At 43.8% G+C, this 18,431-nt stretch overlaps 1 protein-coding gene across 3 annotated transcripts in view; it reads left to right on the top strand.

The window, feature by feature from the left end:
* The window catches only part of KIAA1328 (KIAA1328 ortholog), a 260,762-nt gene that overhangs the window by 222,203 nt on the left and 20,128 nt on the right, over window positions 1-18,431 (top strand). For all 3 annotated transcript variants that reach the window (XM_075532526.1, XM_075532527.1, XM_075532528.1), the window contains one exon: window positions 5,956-6,064. In XM_075532526.1, coding sequence (XP_075388641.1) covers window positions 5,956-6,064 — 109 coding nt within the window. The remainder of the gene's footprint in view (window positions 1-5,955; window positions 6,065-18,431) is intronic.

Raw genomic sequence — 18,431 nt, 5'->3', positions numbered from 1 at the left:
TCGGCATTATTGCATGGCTGTGTGAGTCTAAAGAGGAATTTATGGACTAGTGGTGGGCATGTGGGCTAGTATTGGACTTATGGACTTGATCTGGACTGGGCTGGGATGTTTTCTTAACATTCCATGTACAATTACTCTGTATGTAAAGCTCTTTCCTGTACACATATGAATGTCGCCGGATTTGTTTCTCTAGTCAACACAGACTAACACAGGTGATAAGGTTGTTTTGTAAAAAGATGTAAATACATAGGTTTGAAAAAAATTCCAGGTTTTGGAGGGTACCCCACGTATATATTCCTGGTTACAATTCCCTTCCACACCTTTTACCCTATAGGTCCATCTAAGCATCTACTCGTAGATCACAGCGAGTACAGGATTGTGATGTAACAGTATTTAGTACAGAAATTAAATCCTTAATATAACATACATGTAAAATGTTATTGAAGAGAATCCCAAAAATGGCTGCAGCAGTCCGTCAACAGAGAGCTGCAAGAAATTCAAATCCAGTTCAGAAGAGAGCGTGGAATAAGCGATATCGTTGGTGATGTGAGATGAATCTTGCCTAAAAGCAGAGACTACTAGAAAGATGTTTACTTGTATTTTACTGATTATGCAGAGGCATTCAGGTGTGTGAGTTACAACAAACTATGGATACCATTGCAAAGAAGAAGGATTCTAGAATACTTCATTGTGCTCATTTGGAATGATTGGCATTGAGGCTTCATGAGCACTTGAGCCATCAAGTTGAGGAAAATGAACGTTTTAACAATCTTGAGCCTTTCATAATTTGGCATATTCTGCTTGGTTAGTCTTTCATTTCCCTCCGCAGTGTTGTGTACTTCCCAGGATAGAGGTTTTGTACATCTTTCATGAAATTTCAGAGTCAGTATTTCCTGCCCTTTGACTTGGCTCTGACTCATCGCTACCTCACGTACAAGCGAATCAGACACTGACCTTGCGTCCTGCTCACAATCATTGCTGTGTTTGTGCTCCTTGTTGCAGCCACGGTGTGAATGCATCCTAGTCAAAGTCTTTCTTTTTCCTCTCTTTTTCTCTGCTGGCCGTCTATTTTACCAAGCCCTCGTAGCAGTGGGGAAGCCCTAGGTGCTATCCGGTCACTATAAGTTGGCAGTGGGTCATAAGGTTGAAAATTTAATAGCAAAAGTAGACTTCATGCTTTGGTTTCTCTTTGGATCGGGGAAATTGTCTTTCACCTTGATCGTGACTTTTTTTTTTATTATAAATGCCTTTTGTCAGTATAAGAACCTTCCTTTAGTTTGCTGGGAGTTTTTCTCATAAATGGTGCTGAATTTCATGAAATCTTTATGCCACGTGAAATAAGTCACTAACAGGTAAATGCTGTATGATCATGCATACAGTAGGCAAATGTGTAGAGACCAATGTTTCATTGGTTACCGGGAGTGGAGTCTTTGCTTATTGGGCACTGAGCCTTGGGGGGTCATTTAGAAGCAGATAATGGTGCTGCCTACAAAGTGCGGTAAATGGCATGAATGTCACTGAATTGTACTTGTAATGAGTGTTGAGTTGGCAACTACACGATACGTTTTTTTTTTACATTAAAAGTGAAACAAGGCATTTTCAAATAAACAACCTTCACCACATACCATAAACAAGTTTATTTAGCTGAAAGTGGATCAGCAACCTAACTGTAAGATCAGGATCATAAAGTCTTAGAACCAAGAAATTAGATGAAATCTCCAGAACTCGGATTTGGCAAGGATTAATGGTTAATTATCACCACTTTAATCTGTTCAAAGGCACTAAGAACATGTATTGTCTTTGTGTGGATGTGTGTATCTATGAATGTAAGTATATCGAAGCATCTAATTCTATGTATATACATAACTATAATTGTTGGTAATATTAAATCAAAGTTTATAGAAGAAACCAATCCAATTAAAAGCTAATTGTAGGTTTCTCTGGAGGTGTAATAAGGAAAGAAGCTAGAGAACTGAGAAATCGAGTAATTAAACTTGCTCGGTGCCGTGGAGAAATCACTATCAACCTTTACGGAGCCCCCTGTCCCTTGAGAATCTGATGGACGTCTGCGGCCTTCCCCCAGAACCTGAATGCCCATGTTGTGCCTACAATTCTAAGGCAGCCATACTCTCCTGGCATCCACCTGTGGGTTTTATGGGAGTCCCTGCGCCCTCTGTTGAGAATTCCCTCTTTAATGGTCCCCATCAAATGTTAGCTGTCTCCCAAACTTTTGACAAAAGAATCAAAGCAGAAAAATTAAGATAGACTGTCTAATGTTCCTGTCTGCTGGGATAGTGACTGATTTGTGCCCGTATGTGCCAGGCCCTTCACCCCTCACACCTCCCTACCACCAGGTCCATTCTAACTCATGGCGACCCGGTGACCCTACAGGGCAGCAGAGAACTGCTCCTGTGAGTTTCCAAGACCGAAACTCTATGGGAGTGGAAAGCCCTGTCTCTTTCTCTCTGAGCTGACTGGCAGTTTTGAACTGCTTACCTTGAAGTTAGCAGCCCAACGCGTAACCACTACACCACCAGGGCTCCCATCTTACAGCCAGCCAGTCGCAAAGCTTTTTGCACACCGCCAAGTTCTGCTTGCCCGTTTAAATCTCCCGTTGCGCCACTCAGTACTCTCTCCAGACAGCTATGCTAGTCGTCTCAATTCCAGACTCTACGCAATTCGAAACTCTGCCACAAGAGTAACCTCTCCAGAGACCAAGCTGGCTTTCTTTTCTGTTGTTTAATTTTATCTTTGAGGCCATGTAGCATGATGGTTAAGAGTTTACAATACAGAGACATATCCAGACTTGCACTGCATTCAAAACCAGCCCAGCTCCGAGCTGTGTGAGACCGGACATGCTGCTTGGCCGTTTCAAACTGCCTACTTCCATGTCTATAAAATGAGGACTATGATGTAATTTAAGGATGTTTGTAAGGGTTAATGAGATCATGCATATAGAGTGACTGAAAGTGATTAGCCAGGTACCAGTACATAGTGATGATCCATAAATATTTCCTAAATAAATGAAATGTTTAGCCTTGAGCTTAATTTAATGCTTCTGTTAATGTACTTCTCTCTGTCCTCATTTTATGATCCTTATTCCTTATCAGAATTCCACCTTGTACATTGTCTTTCCAAATCCTATAATCAGATATGATCTCTCCCACTTCTTAATTCCTCAGACGTTCACTATGACAGTGCAGTAGAATGGTGAAAACTCAGATCAGATTGTGTGGTCACAAACACTGACTCCATCGTTACCAGCATCCTGACCTTGGGGAGGTCATGGAGTCTTCTACGGCTTATTTTCCTTATCTATAATTAAAAGCATATAAACAGTATCTATTGCAATGACTTTTTATGATGATAAAAATAATTAACCTCAAGAAAAGGTAAAACTGTAGTGATCCCCAGGAGATGGGTAGGAGCAGCCCCAGACACAGAGTCAGGATTGCCTGCAGCTGAGGTGGAGGGAACTCTGGGAGGGAAATCTAGAAGAGTCCAAAATGCAATTGTAAGAATAGATGAAAACATTTTCAAAATCTGATCATGAGTCCATAGCTGTGTAAATATACAACTATTTCTCAAACTGTACTCTAAATGGGTTAATTATACCTCAATTAAACTGCTTGTTTTTTAAAGAATTTGTATATATAATATTATGTATGTAATACATAATATTGTATATTATATACATATAATATATACATAAAATACCTGGAACTTATTATTTTTTTTACTGACTTGTTAAAAGTGTCCTGTCAAAAGTGATTTTCACACTAATCAATAAAAAAAATAACAAATGGTGGTGAGGTTTTGGGGAGACTGGAGCTCTTATACCCTGTTGGTGGAAACACAACGTGGTGCAACCATTATGGAAACAGTGTGGCGCTTCTTCAAGAAGCTAGAAATAGAAGTGCTATATGATGTAGCCATCATACTCCTAGGTGTATATATGTATCCCAAAGAAATAAGAGCCATAACACCCATGCTTATTATCATATATTTACAAAGGCAAAAGGATGGAAACCACCCAAATGCCCATCCACAGCGGGGTGGGTCTATACACTGTGGTATGTGCGCACGATGTAATAATAAGCAATGATAAAGATCAGCAGCAAATCCACGAAACAACTCACAACATGGATGAATTTGGAGGATGTCGTGCTGAATGAAATAAGTGAAACAAAAGGACAAATATTTTACGAGACCACTATTATAAAACAAATCAAGAAATTATCTACTTTCAGGGGGAAATTATTTGATTGGTAGAGGAAGAATTACTAACTAGATAGAATATACTCGTTAGTAATGGTGAAGGGAAAGGCAATGAATAAAATAGTGTCGTGGAGGAGGGTCAGCACAACATGACCAAGGCAAAGAAGACCCTGCAAGAAACAAGGGTGAAGGATAATGGCCATAACAGAGACAAACAGTGATTCACAAGTGGATACATAGGTAGATAGGGATGCTGAAGATTGTGTTAGTCCAGGTAGACTAGAGAAACAAATTCATGGACTCTGATATGTATATGAGAAGGAGCTTTACATACAAGAGCAACTGAATATTGAGAAAACATCCCAGCCCAGTCCAGATCAAGTCCTTAAGTCCAATATTAGCCCATATGTCTGATACCAGTCTATAACTTCCTCTTCAAACTCACAAAACACAATGATGCTGAATGCAGGAAGATCACAGGCCAGTGAATGGATAGTCTTGTGGATCCAGTAATGGTAGAAGCATCTCAGTGCTGGCCTTTGTCGCCATGTGTGCTTAACCCACTGTACCACCAGGGATTCATAACAAAACTTGGCGGGCTCATTGAGAGATGTTGTCTGTAGCTACCCAGGGATTGCAGAGCTGTGTTAAACATGTTTGTTTGTAATAATTGTTCAGATAGGAACTGTAGCCCTAGTAGCAATGTTTTTTACTTTGTATAGCTTTTGAGTTCTATCTCATATTTTCCTCCGATTCTATCAGGCACCATCTAGTTCTTCCAGAGGTCATAGGTAGATGAGGCCATGGGTGCTGGCTCCTAGTCCTGTAGACTACTTTCCTATCGCAGTCTCTGGGTCCCTCTTTCCCTCTTGGTCTAGACTAGTAGAGATCAGTTATGGTGTCTTAGATGGCCGCTCACAAAAGTTTAGCACTCCACACAGCACGGACCACCCTGGGGTGTAGAGTATACACTCTGTGAACAATATTATGCCAATTCTCTGGGTTGTCCCATAAGACCTAGGTGTGATCCTAAGCTTTTACAGTCAGAAAACCATTCTCATGAGGTGCTTAGTTATATCTTAGTAGCATCTTCCACTGTGCCCTATGGCTTTGTATTAGTCTAGGTACTTTAGAGAAACAGATCCACAGAAAGTCATATATAAGAGAGAGTTTTATATAAAGGTTAAGTGCCCATCAAGAAAACATCCCAACCCAGTGCTGCCCAAGCCCACAAGTCCAACATTAACCCATATGTCCGACACCAATCCACAAAGTCTTCCTCCATCTCACAAAACAAACGCAATGACGCCAACTGCAGGAGGAAAGCTGAGTCAGTGAATGTGTAAGCATCTCAGGGCTGGCAGGGATCTCCACACAGCTGCTCCAGGACCCAGGGCTGCATCAGGGTAAGGCCATGTGGCTTCTCCATGGGGATGTCTTACAGGAAGGTAGCCTTGCCAGCTGAAGCAGGGAACTGACTAAGGCAGCTGCACCCTGCTCCGACCATCAGAAAGCAAAAGACCCGAGAACTAGCAAGGCGAGGCTTACTGAGCCATTTATCTCTCTACCCTTCAATTAACCCCACATGTGTTTATCGGCCAGCTTGGCACAATAAACTAACTACTTCAGCTTGCCTTTGAAGTTTGGAGATCCTATAATCACTAGTAATCCCAGAATAGAGTTTTTCATTTTCTTTTATTGGTTGCCAAAATTATTTCCTTTTTATGGTTCATACAGGCGCAATGACAGGAATTAGAAAAGATGCATCCACATCACCTATACCAACAGGAGGACAAAAGGCACTTGGAATTGTGAGCACATCGTCATTCCAACCAGACACCTCCCGGTAAGCCTCGTGAACTCCTCCTTAGTTTCATGTTCTCCATATGAGATCGTTTTCTGAGGTTTATTTATTAAGCATAGGGGAAAATCTTGAGAACTCCTAATAGCCCTATTCAAGAGAGTGGACTTTCTTTGAAGCATGTAGATGTGACCAGATTGAACTACATAGAGCCCTTTTCTTTATACATAAACTCATGGCCATCGAGTCTATTCTGACTCACGGAGACTCTCTATGACAGAGTAGAGCTGTGGATTTCACCTGCAAATCTTTAAGGGAGTGGAAAGCCTCATTTTCCCCCAAAGAGTGGCTGGTAGGTTTGAACTGCTGACCCTGTGGTTAATAGCCCAATGTGTAACCTACTTCGCCACCAGGGTGCCTCACATGTATACATAAGTTGTTCTGAGTTGTTCGTGGAGAGTGACGAAGATTCCCATGGAAATGAATAAATTTTGTCTTTCATCAGGAAATCCTCTTAGCCTTCAAAAATCTTCTAGGCCCATCCCAATTTTTCATAGAATGGTTATGTACTTGGACCCCAAGTTTAACTAACTACACTAATTGATCTCCAGAACTATAGTCACTCTCGCGTAGCAGTTAAAAGACTGTCAGCATTTCATTACCTCAGAGACATCTTGAGAGGTTCATCATGTAATCAGCCTCTTCTGGAGTCAGGGAAAGAACTATGTTCGCTAAGTTTTCCCATATCCAGCACGTTCCTGCCCATCTATGCACTTGAATAGCAATACTCAAAGGCTAGTGTTATCGTCCCTTGGGGGTATGATTAATGGTGACCTCTTAGCATCTTCTCCAATGACTGGCTTTGCAAGTGAACCATGTCTAAAGTGCTCATCTCAAGTCTGATGATTGTAAAGATGTATGCTAGCCTTTCTTCTTTGGACTTGGGGTAGCTTCAGAATCAGGGAAAACAACCTCCACCTCAGAATGACTGAGCCGCAGAAGCCGGCCCAGGCGTTCTAAAGCCAGTGTGCTTTCCAGCCCTGGTTCTTCATTTTGTGCCTTTAATTCTGGATCTGAGATGGGGAATTAGTCCTATCACAGAGGATAATAGTAATGACTGCCATCTAGTAAGCATCTACGATGTGCCCAGCTACGGCTTTGAAAACCCAATGGGGAAGAGAGGTTCTGTCCTGTAGGGTCCCTGTGAGCTAGAATCACTGCGATGGCAGTGGGTGTGTTTCGGTGGGAGTGCGGGGGTGGGGGTGGGGATGTGCCTAGCACTGTGCCGAGCCATTGTGTGTCACAGCCCTGTGAGGTGGTACTACCGTCACCCCGTTTTAAAATGTAGGAAGCAAAGTCTCAAGTATATGGAGCGATTTGAGTTTGTGTTTCAGGCGCCAAAGCATCTTACCTATCATACTAGGCAACCAGTGACAACCCTCCCCATGTTCAAGGTCATTCGCATTCAAAAGAAACATTAACTGAGAGCTACCCCGTTCCTCCGCCAATCCTCCTTTTTGATCTTTTTATTTTTTTAAATGTTGTGATCAGTGGCGGCATTTCGCCGGTGTCCCACAATGAGTAGTGTTTCTAAAGAGCTGGGGGCAGGGGTGGAGTGGTTAGCCACGCGTGCTCCGGGAGGGCCCATCCCAGCTTACCTTTCTTCATTCATTGAGAGGAGATAAATGGGATTTTCCGCCATAACCGTGCTTTTCCCTATTGTGGAAGATTAAAATGAAAATTTTAATACTATCTTAATGTGTTTTTGATGGTTGCATTTCAGTTTACAGATAAGCGTAAAAAAGAATAAAATGTTTTCCTAGCAAGGGTTTTGTAGGCCATCCGCTGCACACGTTTTCTGAATAGACCGTATCAACTTGGTGAGTTCTACAAGCCCAGGTTCAAACTGCTGTGGAGCTTCTTGTTTACCGCCTGATTCTTACTGAGCCGGGGACTGCAGATCAGCTGAGTCTGGATGATCGGGCACTTCTTGAGGAATGAGCGCTCGGCTAAGGAGAACCGGGCACAGCGCATCAGCTTGGCCTTACAAACGCACAGTGGCCGACGAGCCAGCTGGTCTGCGAGCTGCAGAGCTGGAAAGAAGGCCGCGACTTTGCCAATCAGTTAGTGGGAAGGTGCAGTGGTTGCGTTCCAGATTTCCGAATCAGGATGATCTGAATTCTTTGCATTTCAAAGTGTAGAAAAGGCATTTTTTTATAGACTACTTTTCAGTTCCTCGCAAACTCTCAGCGCAAGACAAGAGGTCTGTTCGCCATTCCTACAAACTGCTGAAGGCACCAAGGAGAACCAGAGCCCCTCCCTTTCACTCCGAGGTCCCACAGCTATTTCCAAGACTCGGGAACAGGGTGGGGCTTCATCAATGCTTTAGGGGGACAGGGATTTTTTGGTACCAACCCCTGAAGAGTTCTGTAGCCTCCCACATGCGTGTGGTGATAGGCCTGGGCGGGGCCAGCCCTCTTTCTCATTCATTGTTCCCTCTGCTGGCTGTCAGGGCAACGTGGAATTTTCATTCCCCATACAAGATGGGAAAAGTTGTGGCTGAAAATGTTAACATTTGCATTTTTATTTGTTGATTTATTTAAAGGACAGCCTCTCCTACAGCAATCCATCACTTGGTGACACCCCAAATATGAATAATGTATTGTAGACTTGCGGTTACAATGTGTAATAAGCGCTGGAGACAGTAAAGGAATGCTAACTATGTTGCAAATGTAATATTTATCGACTCATAAAGTTTATTGCTTGCGAGGTTCAATAATACTGACCATAGGACATTAATATCACTTATCCTGGTTTTCGCTGGGCACCTTTGTATGTAGAAATATTCATCTCTCTCAGACGAACAAAATAAATACATAGTTTACAGCACAAGCAAGGAGGGCGTGATAGCTGCCTGGGCTAAGAGCTGCAGTGCTTCCTGCTTTCCATTCCCCGTCTGGCCCAGCGCTGATCACACAACTCTGAGCTGCTCAAGCGTAAGAGCTGTGGTCCTCAGGGCCAGGTAGCTGAGCTCAGTGGTTTCGGCTTGGCTGGGATAGGTGACATCCCACCAACCTCTGCCCCAGAAAGAGGACGGGAGGGCCTTTCTCCCTCATCTGCTGGCGCCTGGGTAGCCCTGTGAGCCTTGGCTCTGAAAGGATGCAGAAAGACCTTGCAGTTCCACGTGATCCGTGAAGCCAGAACTGAGTGAGTCGCCATGTGATTGTCAAGTGAATTAGGTAGGAGCACAAATGTCACCGATCATTAACCCTCTTGTGCTTTCCGTAATTCCATGTGTCCATCGCCAACAAGAACGTTCATGCCGTAAATAGCTGACACCCAGAGCAAAAGCAGTAATGCTAATTAGCAACCATCAGCTGTAATTGTCTTCCCTATTAAGGTGGAGAATTATGTATTTCTTTGTTATAAATAACCTTTCTAATTGTACTTGATGTATGCCAATTTAATCAAAAAGTATACTTGCAACAGGCAGATATTTGCATTTTTGTAGCATTGGATCGCCCCCATTTTTTTAACTTGGGAAAAAGTCTATTAGAGCTGCATATGTTGGTGTCCTTCCCTATTCATGTATGAACGTTTGATATATCTTATATTGAAACGAAGACAGTGCCTTCTGCGATCGTGCAATGCGACAGATATCTTGTCACTGGCTTTGGTTGATGGTCAAGTTTCTGCCTCTCAGTCATATGGTGACACAAAGCCGATTATTCCAACAGAGGCATGCAGCAAGGGGATGACGCTCTCTATCCTCAGAGTGAAAGGGCGCTAACTCCTAGGAACACTTCATCTGATGTCCTTCCCTTTCCTGGGGCAAACTATGAAGAGACCAAGAGCAAGCTAGTCAAGCCATGCCCAGTGAGTGGATTTGGGGCTGTGGAGCTTTGCCAGGCTTATTTCTCAGAATACCGTTAACTTTCTACGCTAGCTCGCTTTCCCAGAACGATTGTTTCCCACATCCAGAGTTCAGAAGGAAAAAAAAAAGAAGACAACAACAACAAACCAATAGCAACTAAAATAATTAGCCCTCTCTGGGGAAATTTACAGCTTCCTCCAGTCTGTTTGGAGCTCAGACCTCTCTATACATATGCATGTGGCTCTACAGATTAAACCAGAGTGCCCTTGGATAATCCCATCTTTTCCTAAAAGCACCCTCTCCCTGTTTTTTCCACAAAAGTGCCCTCTTCCCCTCCATGTCATCTGACTTCACTGACCGTTGTCTCAGGCAGTGCCCTGCGCTCCTCTACCCTGTGCCGAGACGGGCGCACTGGATGAGCTGAAATGGATGAGAGCCAGCGCTTTCTGTTGGGCCTTTAGGTTTCACTGACAGGTATGAACAGATAAACACAATAATTTATGAATAAGATGTGTATCTGTACCCATTCCAAAGAAAGATGATCCAACAGAATGCATAAATTACAGATCGGTGTCACATGGAAGTAAAACTTTGCTAAAGTCATCCAGCAATTGTTGCAGCAGTGCATTGACAGGAAGCTGCCAACGATATACACTGGACAAAGAAAAGTCTGTGGGACAAGGATGTCATTGCTTGATGTCAGATGGATCTTGGCTCAAAGCAGAGAATATCAGAAAGAGGTTTACTGGTGTTTTGTTGCTATGCAAAGGCATTCATTCACCAGCGTGGATCATAGCATACTTCAGAAAGCTTTAGAACGGGAATCCCAGAACACCTTATTGTGCTCGTGTGGAATTTATACATGGATCAAGAGGCGGTTGTGTGAACAGAGCAAGAGACTACTGCATGCTTTAAAATAAAAAAAGGTGTGTGTCAGGATTGTAGCCTCTCGCCATATTTGTTCAGCCTATAAGCTGAGCAAATAATCGGGGAAGCTGGATTATAGGAAGAGTGGCATCAGAATTGGAGGAAGGCTTATTAACAACTTGACATGTGCAGATGGCACAACCTTGCGTGCTGAAAGTAAGGAGGAGTTGAAGCACTTGCTGATCAAGATCAAGGATGGTAGCCTTCAGTGTGGATGACAGCTCAATGTCAAGAAGACCCAAACCCTCACAACTGGACCAATAGGCAGCGTCATGATAAACAGAGAAAAGATTGAAGTTGTCAAGGATTTGGTCTTGCTTGGATCCACAATTAATGTTCATGGAAGCAGCAGTCAAGAAATCAAAAGACGCATTGAATTGAGTAAATATGCTGCCCACGATCTCTTTAAGGTGTTGCATTGCAAAATAAATATGTTAATTTAAGAATAAAAGCACACCTGACCCAAACCACAGTGCTTATATTCGCCTCCATGAAAGTTGGACATTGAATAAGGAAGACCAGAGAAGAACAAATGCCTTTGCCTTGTGGTTCTGGCAAAGAATATTGAAAGTACCATGGACTGCCAATAGAACAAACCCCTGTCCTGGAAGAAGTCCAGCCAGAATGCTCCTTAAAGCAAGGATGGTGAGACTTTGTCTCACATACTTTGGGTATAGTATCAGGAGAGACCAGTCCCTGGAAAAGAACATTATGATTGGTGAACTAGGGGGGCAGCGGAAGAAAAGAAAATTTTAAAGGAAGATCTTTACTAAGATGGGTTGGCACCGTGGCCTTTACAATAGACTCAAATTCCAGAACAATTGTGAGGAAGTCATAGGGCGGGACAGTATTTTGTTCTGTTTTTCACAGGGTTGCTGTGAGTTAGAAATGACTTGGCGGCACTTAACAACAGCAAGATGTGTTCTGCTCACTAAGGAGCCCTGGTGGTGCTGTGGGGTGAGCTTCGGTCAGCTAACTGCAATCTCAGCGGCTTAAACCTACCGACTGCTCCAAAGGAGTCAAGACTCACGGCCTCAGAAACCCTCTAAGTGTCACAAATGACTTAAAACCGACTCCGTGGCACTGGATTTTGGTTTGGCCCCCTCCAGAACCAGGGGCCACTGTGCCAAGCTGAAACCACAGCTGTGGCTTCACTGCCGCTGCTCACCTGGGTGAGCCGGAGCCGGAGCCGGCAACAAGCACTCACAAAGCTTCCCCAGCCTTCTGACAAACTTAAACTTGGTTGAGATGAACCTCCGACTGTTCACCAGATTTATGACACAGCTCGTTCTAGCCATTTCTATGAGTTCTGTTACTGTTTCTGCACGTTTCTCTGGGGGGTAGCAACACAGAACTTCTTACTACTGTACCGTCTGCTCTCCGGGGTCCTATAGCCCACTTGTAACAAGTTCCATAGTTTTCTCCATGTGGTATTTTCATTTCATAGTAAAGGAGATACAGTCCTCCTAAAAAATTATAACAGTTACTTTCTTTTTATCATCATTTTCCTTTATTCCTTATGAGGAAATTCACTTTATCATTTTACATTATCTGAAACATTTTAAGAGTTTAGCCACATTTGGGGCTGTCAACTTATGAAATTCTTTTGCAAAAAGTAGAGAAGCATATTAATATTGTTGTTTTCATTAGCCTTGAGATTTCTAGATCTGTGTTCTCAGTAAAACATCATGGCTGTGACTTTTCAGAGAATCTGAAAGGAATATGCTACTTGGTCCAAGTTGGGCAACTGGCCGATGCATTGCTTGTTAACTAACAAGTCTTACATGGGTTTCCTTCTTCGTCGTGGCTGCATGCTAAACATGACTGCTACTAAGATCGAAAGCTCTCTGTCTGCTTGCATGGCACGCATCCATAAATGCTTACAAAAGTCAAGACAAAGACATGTACATGCAAATATATATAGGAGGATGGGGAAATACATCTATGTGTCTATATTTATAGGTTAAGTATTAAGGTGGCGGAAGGACCTTGGGCCTCTACTCAAACACTCCCTCAATGCATGAATACCTTCTTTTATTAAATTGGAACTCTATGATGCTCACTCTCCTGACACAACGGCTGGAGCCAAAGTGGGTGAACAAGTAAATGTGGTGAAGAAAGCTGATGGTGCCTGGCTATCAAAAGAGGAGATAGTGACTGGGGTCTTAAAGGCTTGAAGATAAACAAGCGGCCATCTAGCTCAGAAGCAACAAAGTCCACATGGAAGAACACACCAGCCTGTGTGATCAAGTGGTACCGAAGGGATCAGTTACCAGGCATCAAAGAACAAAAAATCATATCATTGACTGCACACCTCCATGATAGGATCGCTGAAGACAAATGGGTGCATAAGCAAATGTGGTGAAGAAAGCTGATGGTGCCCGGCTATCAAAAGAGATAGTGTCTGGGGTCTTAAAGGCTTGAAGGTGAACAAGCGGCCATCTAGCTCAGAAGCAAAAAAGCCCACGTGGAAGAAGCACACCGGCCAGTGCGATCACGAGGTGCCAAGGGACCAGGTATAAGGCATCATGCAAAAAAAAAAGATATAAGTGTGTGTATGTATGTGTATATGTGTGTATATGTATATATATATGTATATATATATGTATATATACCATATTAAATGAAGGGGGAAGTGCAGAGTGGAGACCCAAGGCCCAAGTGTCGGCCAATGGAGATCCCCTCATAGAGGGGTTTAGGAGAGGAGATGGGTTAATTAGGGTACGAGGTAGTACCGATGAAGAACACAGCTTTCCCCCAGATCCTGGATGCTTCCTCCCCCAAACTACCATGATCCAAATTCTACCTTGCAGGGCTGGATAGGGCAGAGGCTGTACACTGGTACATATGAGAGCTGGAGGTACAGGGAATCCAGGGTTGATGACACCTTCAGGACCAAGGGTGTGAGGGACGATGCTGGGAGAGTGGAGGGTGAGTGGGTTGGAAAGGAGGAACTGATTACAAGGGGATCCACATGTGACCTCTTCCCTGGGAGAGGGACAGCAGAGAAGGGGGGGAAGAGAGACTCCAGATAGGGCAAGATATGACAAAATAACGATGTATAAATTACCAAGGGCACATGAGGGAGGGGGGAAAGGGGAGGGAGGGGGAAAAAAAAGAGGACCTGATGCAAGGGGCTTAAGTGGAGAGCAAATGCTTTGAGAATGATTGGGGCAGGGAATGTATGGATGTGCTTTATACAATTGATGTATGTATATGTATGGATTGTGATAAGAGTTGTATGAGTCCCTAATAAAATGTAAAAAAAGAAAAGAGGAGAAAAAAATGATTAGGGCAAAGACTGTACAGATGTGCTTTATACAATTGATGTATGTATATGTATGAACTGTGATAAGAATTGTATGAGCCCCAATAAATTGTTTTTAAAAAAAAGTCAACTAAGAGGCGGGCAAGGGAAGATTGCTAACTATTATAAATGGGACACTGCTTTAGCCTTTGAAAGAGCTGGAACCCATGTAGGGGCATAGCCTTAGGCTCTGCCTGTCACGAGTTGTGATGCCCAGAACCAAGGAAAACCAGAGCCAATCACTACCGCTAAGAAGAAGGCTAACTCAGGACCAGCACACCAAAGTAGAAACCAGGTATGCATTATATGTAGTTACTTGTCTTGTACAAACCTGTACACCACTGTGTGTATCTTAATATGCATACAAGTCCATCCTTTCTCATTTTGAAAATTAACACAAGTCCACAAGAGCCAAAATATGGCCTTGACTGTATCCCACCTGAATTTAGAGACATCTCAAGAACAGATCAGACACATTAAGCAGAATGACAGAAGACCAGATGAGTTGTGGAAGGACATCGATAGCATCACGTGTAAAGAAAGCAAAAAGCCATTAAAAAGACAGGACGGCGGGGAGGGGGGGTGTCGGGGGGGAGACCAAAATGGATGTCCCAAGAGACTGAAACTTGCTTTCAGACATAAGGTAGCGAGAACAGAAGGAATGAAGACGGAAAAGAGCTAAACAGCAAAGTGCAAAAGGCAGCTTGAGGAAAAGAAAATAAAGCATCATAATACAAAAACAACCAAACTGGAGTTAGAAAATCAAAAGGGAAGAGCGTGCCCAGCCTGCGCCAGCCTGAAAGAACAGAAGAAGAAGGAAAATGAAGTAATAAAGTCAGGAGGTGCAACGCTGAAAGTTTCTATAAGCAAAATCGTGAATAATGTAGGGAACATTAATTGACGGTGAAAGGTCAAACAAGCAGCCATCTAAGTGAGGCATCACCTAAGTCCACATGGAGGAAGCACACCGTCCTCCATGTATCAAGATGTGATACAAGGATTGCAAATTATATAATCAAAATATAAAGGAAGGAATGACATCAAAACTTAAATTGTGAACACCTGATTTGCAGAAAGCTATGGATGACAGCAGAGTCAGTATGGAAGGCCTAATAGGTCCCTACGTGACACCAATGGTTTACATTCAAGCACTAGCCTACCTAAAGGTGGGTAGTTCAAACCCATCTAGTGGCACTTCAGAGGAAAGGCCTGGTGATCCACCCTAAAGATTTGTTTTGTTGGTGTTGTTAGCTGCTATCTAATCAGTTCTGATTCACAGGGACTTTAGGGAAAAGAGAGCAAAATATTGTCTGGTCCTTTGCCATCCTCAGTCTTAAAGCCAGGAACATCATATGGAGCCGATCTCTTTGTAACAAACAGGGTGTGGTCAGGGGTTGGATTGGATTTGCTGGCAACAGGTTTGTTTGTATATATGGCATGCCAGGGGTAGAAAACCATGCCAGTCCCTGCTGAGGGAAGGGATGTTAAGTTTGTTCTTGGTGAGAGCCGCCTCTGGCCTCCACCTTGGGAGAAATGCCCCTTATTGACATCAATGCGGTCACATCCTTGGCATTTGGCCTGATGAAAGCTGGGGGCATCCTGCCATGGCCCCCCGTCCCACACTTGTTTCTGAATGCACTGTTTGGAGCCCTCTGTGGACTCTTATGAGGGTGGTTTTAAAGGTTCCTCGTCCGTGTGCCCCCCGGTATACTTATGCGGAGGGGCTGTGTCAGCTCGCTCGGAGGGAGAGTCCTCACCAACCGTCCCTCTGTGCCTACTGGCTCCACATTCCAACTCAGATTACGTTTCCCGTTGGCAAACCTACAGCCAGCTCCTGGGGTGGAAGAACCAGATTCTGGTCAAAGGTGAGACGGTGTTTCCTGCCAGGAGTAGGAGGCAGCCGTAGTCCACAGCACTGGCTTACAAATGAACAAGCCAACTGCAGGAGAACAAAGAGCTAGGGGCTCTGAGCACCCCGGACTGCAGAAGGGTCATGTGCTTTTGTGCACACTGGTGGCCGGTGTCAGCTGGGAGGCCTGCTTCCTTTACTCCTGCTCTAGGTGCGACTAGAACTCAGGGTCACTTAACCACTGCATGCGCTAATTATTTTACTTCTTCCTTTGGAGACTTGATATTGTGTATGTTTGTGTGTGTGTGTGTGTGTGTGTGTGTGTACACAGCAAAGTGTACTGATGTATGCAATCTTTTGATAGCTGATACCATCAGCTTTCTCCACCACATTTGCTTATGCACCCATTTTTCTTCAGCAATCATGTCGGGAAGGTGTGCATCCTGGAATGCCAATTTAATAGAACGTGTTCTTGCATTGAGTAAGTACCTGAGTGGAGGCCCAATGTCCATCTGCTGCCTTAATACTAAACCTATAAATATATGCACATAGATCTATTTCCCCACCCTCCTATATAAATATATTTACATGTAAGTACTGTAATGGGCTTTAATGAACGACTTCAAATTTCCCTTCAGCCTTTGATTCCCAAGCCAAGTTTCAATAGCTGATTGAGATGAATTGACTGTGACATGGACACCCAGCACACTCTTTCCCCATTATATCAGCTGTAATACCTTTTTTAGAGGGCTGTGTACAGGAGCTAGGGGGAGTCTATTAAAAATTGGTTTGCTAGTGAATTGCCATTTCTTTGGCAGTAGTAACAAGCCCATTGCAAGAGTTATATGTTAAAGGTAACATTTAAATAGAATGTTATATATATTTAGGATGTTAATGTAGCCCTGGAAGCCACCATATAAGAAGCCCTGCTTGCACAATGGTGAAGGGTTCCACTGTGAGTCAGGAGGTTGGAGGCTTGACTCACCAGCACCTCCGTGTGAGAAGAGAGCTGGCAGTCTGCTCCCATAGATTCCAGCCTAGCAAACACGATAGGGCAGTTCTACCCTGTCACGTGGGATCACTGTGAGTCAGAATCGACTGAAGGACACACACCCACACAGTAACAACCCACTTTTTACCTTAGCTACACATTGACGGATACTTTAGTATTTAGCGTATTTCCTTCCAATCCTTGTTTTTCGATGAAATACAGATTTCAGTCAGTCATGTCCTGCTTACTTACCTTTCTTTAGATTGTGTTTTTCTGGACTGTGAGGTATCTGGAAGGTAAAAAGGCAAAACCTCTTCCTCGTGTTCACCCAGCTACAACCCAGTAGCAGACGTGGCTGGGCGCGAAGTATGCGAAATGAAGTGGCCTAGACGGCCCTGTTGTCCAGGTTGATTGTAGGAATGAGAAAGCACTGCTTTCTCCCATAACTTACCTAAGAATTATGCAATGTAACCAGAGCGAAGTTTTCCCCAGAACTGGGATTCAGTGGTATCTTCCCGGTCAGCAGGAAGGGGGACAAGGGTGTTTCCTAGGAAGTGCCACTCAATGACCCGCTGTCAGATCTACAGGCAGCTTTGGCAACCATGGCTTCACCGTTCTGGGCAGCTGGAGGGTTACCTGAGGAAAAAGTTATTTTCTCCTCTGTGCCTCTCTGAGAGACCAAAAGGGTGTTGGGTTTTCACCTTAGCATAACCCATCGGCCCATTTCTTTTCCCTCCAACCTGCTATTTATCACTGATTTTGACGCAGAAAAGGGAGGTTTTGCATCCATCCCACTCTTAGATGCCCCGCTTTTTGAATTCTCTGAGGAGCCGCAAGTGCCCAGCCCAGGGTGATGCCTGAGCCCAAGCACACCTCTTGGTGCACCTAGAGTGCAGTCTCCTGACCCGCCACTGAAGTATGGGAGGGAAGCTCTGTCTTTGTCCACGTCCTAGTTTCTTTCACACATGATGTTGCCCTCAAACTGCATCGCCTTTTTGGTAACCAGCCTGTGCTCGAATGAAAGAATCTCAGATCTCCCACCAACTCCCATCTCTTCTTGCTGACAAGTCTAGCCACCCTGAAGGCTGCCTTTTGCATGTCTAAAGGTGGCGAGGTCTGTGCTGTGCTCGGAGTGAAGGTGGCAGGTCTGGGACCCGTGGGATGAGAAATGGTGGGGAGAGGGGAGGGTGCTTCTCTTTCCTGCTGGGTGACTGCTTAGTAGGTTCATGTAAAGGTTATAAAGTCCATCTATCCCAAATTGTCTTTCTCTTTGCAAGCACAAACTGTCATAAACCAGAGCTCCACCATTCCGTTTTGTAATCTTAAATCTCAAACAATGCATGGATGAATTATTTATGTTGTAGAATGTGTTTTCAATAATGGGTAGCATAAAATGAAATGAATGCATATCTATACGTGCCCTGCACTTTGTGGAGTGCAGGATCCTAAGCAGGGTGGTAACCT

The sequence above is a fragment of the Tenrec ecaudatus genome, chromosome 15 (assembly GCF_050624435.1).
Source record: "Tenrec ecaudatus isolate mTenEca1 chromosome 15, mTenEca1.hap1, whole genome shotgun sequence".
Lineage (NCBI taxonomy): Eukaryota > Metazoa > Chordata > Mammalia > Afrosoricida > Tenrecidae > Tenrec > Tenrec ecaudatus.
The sequence above is the reverse complement of the archived record's forward strand: the minus strand, read 5'-3'. Positions and strand labels throughout refer to the sequence as shown.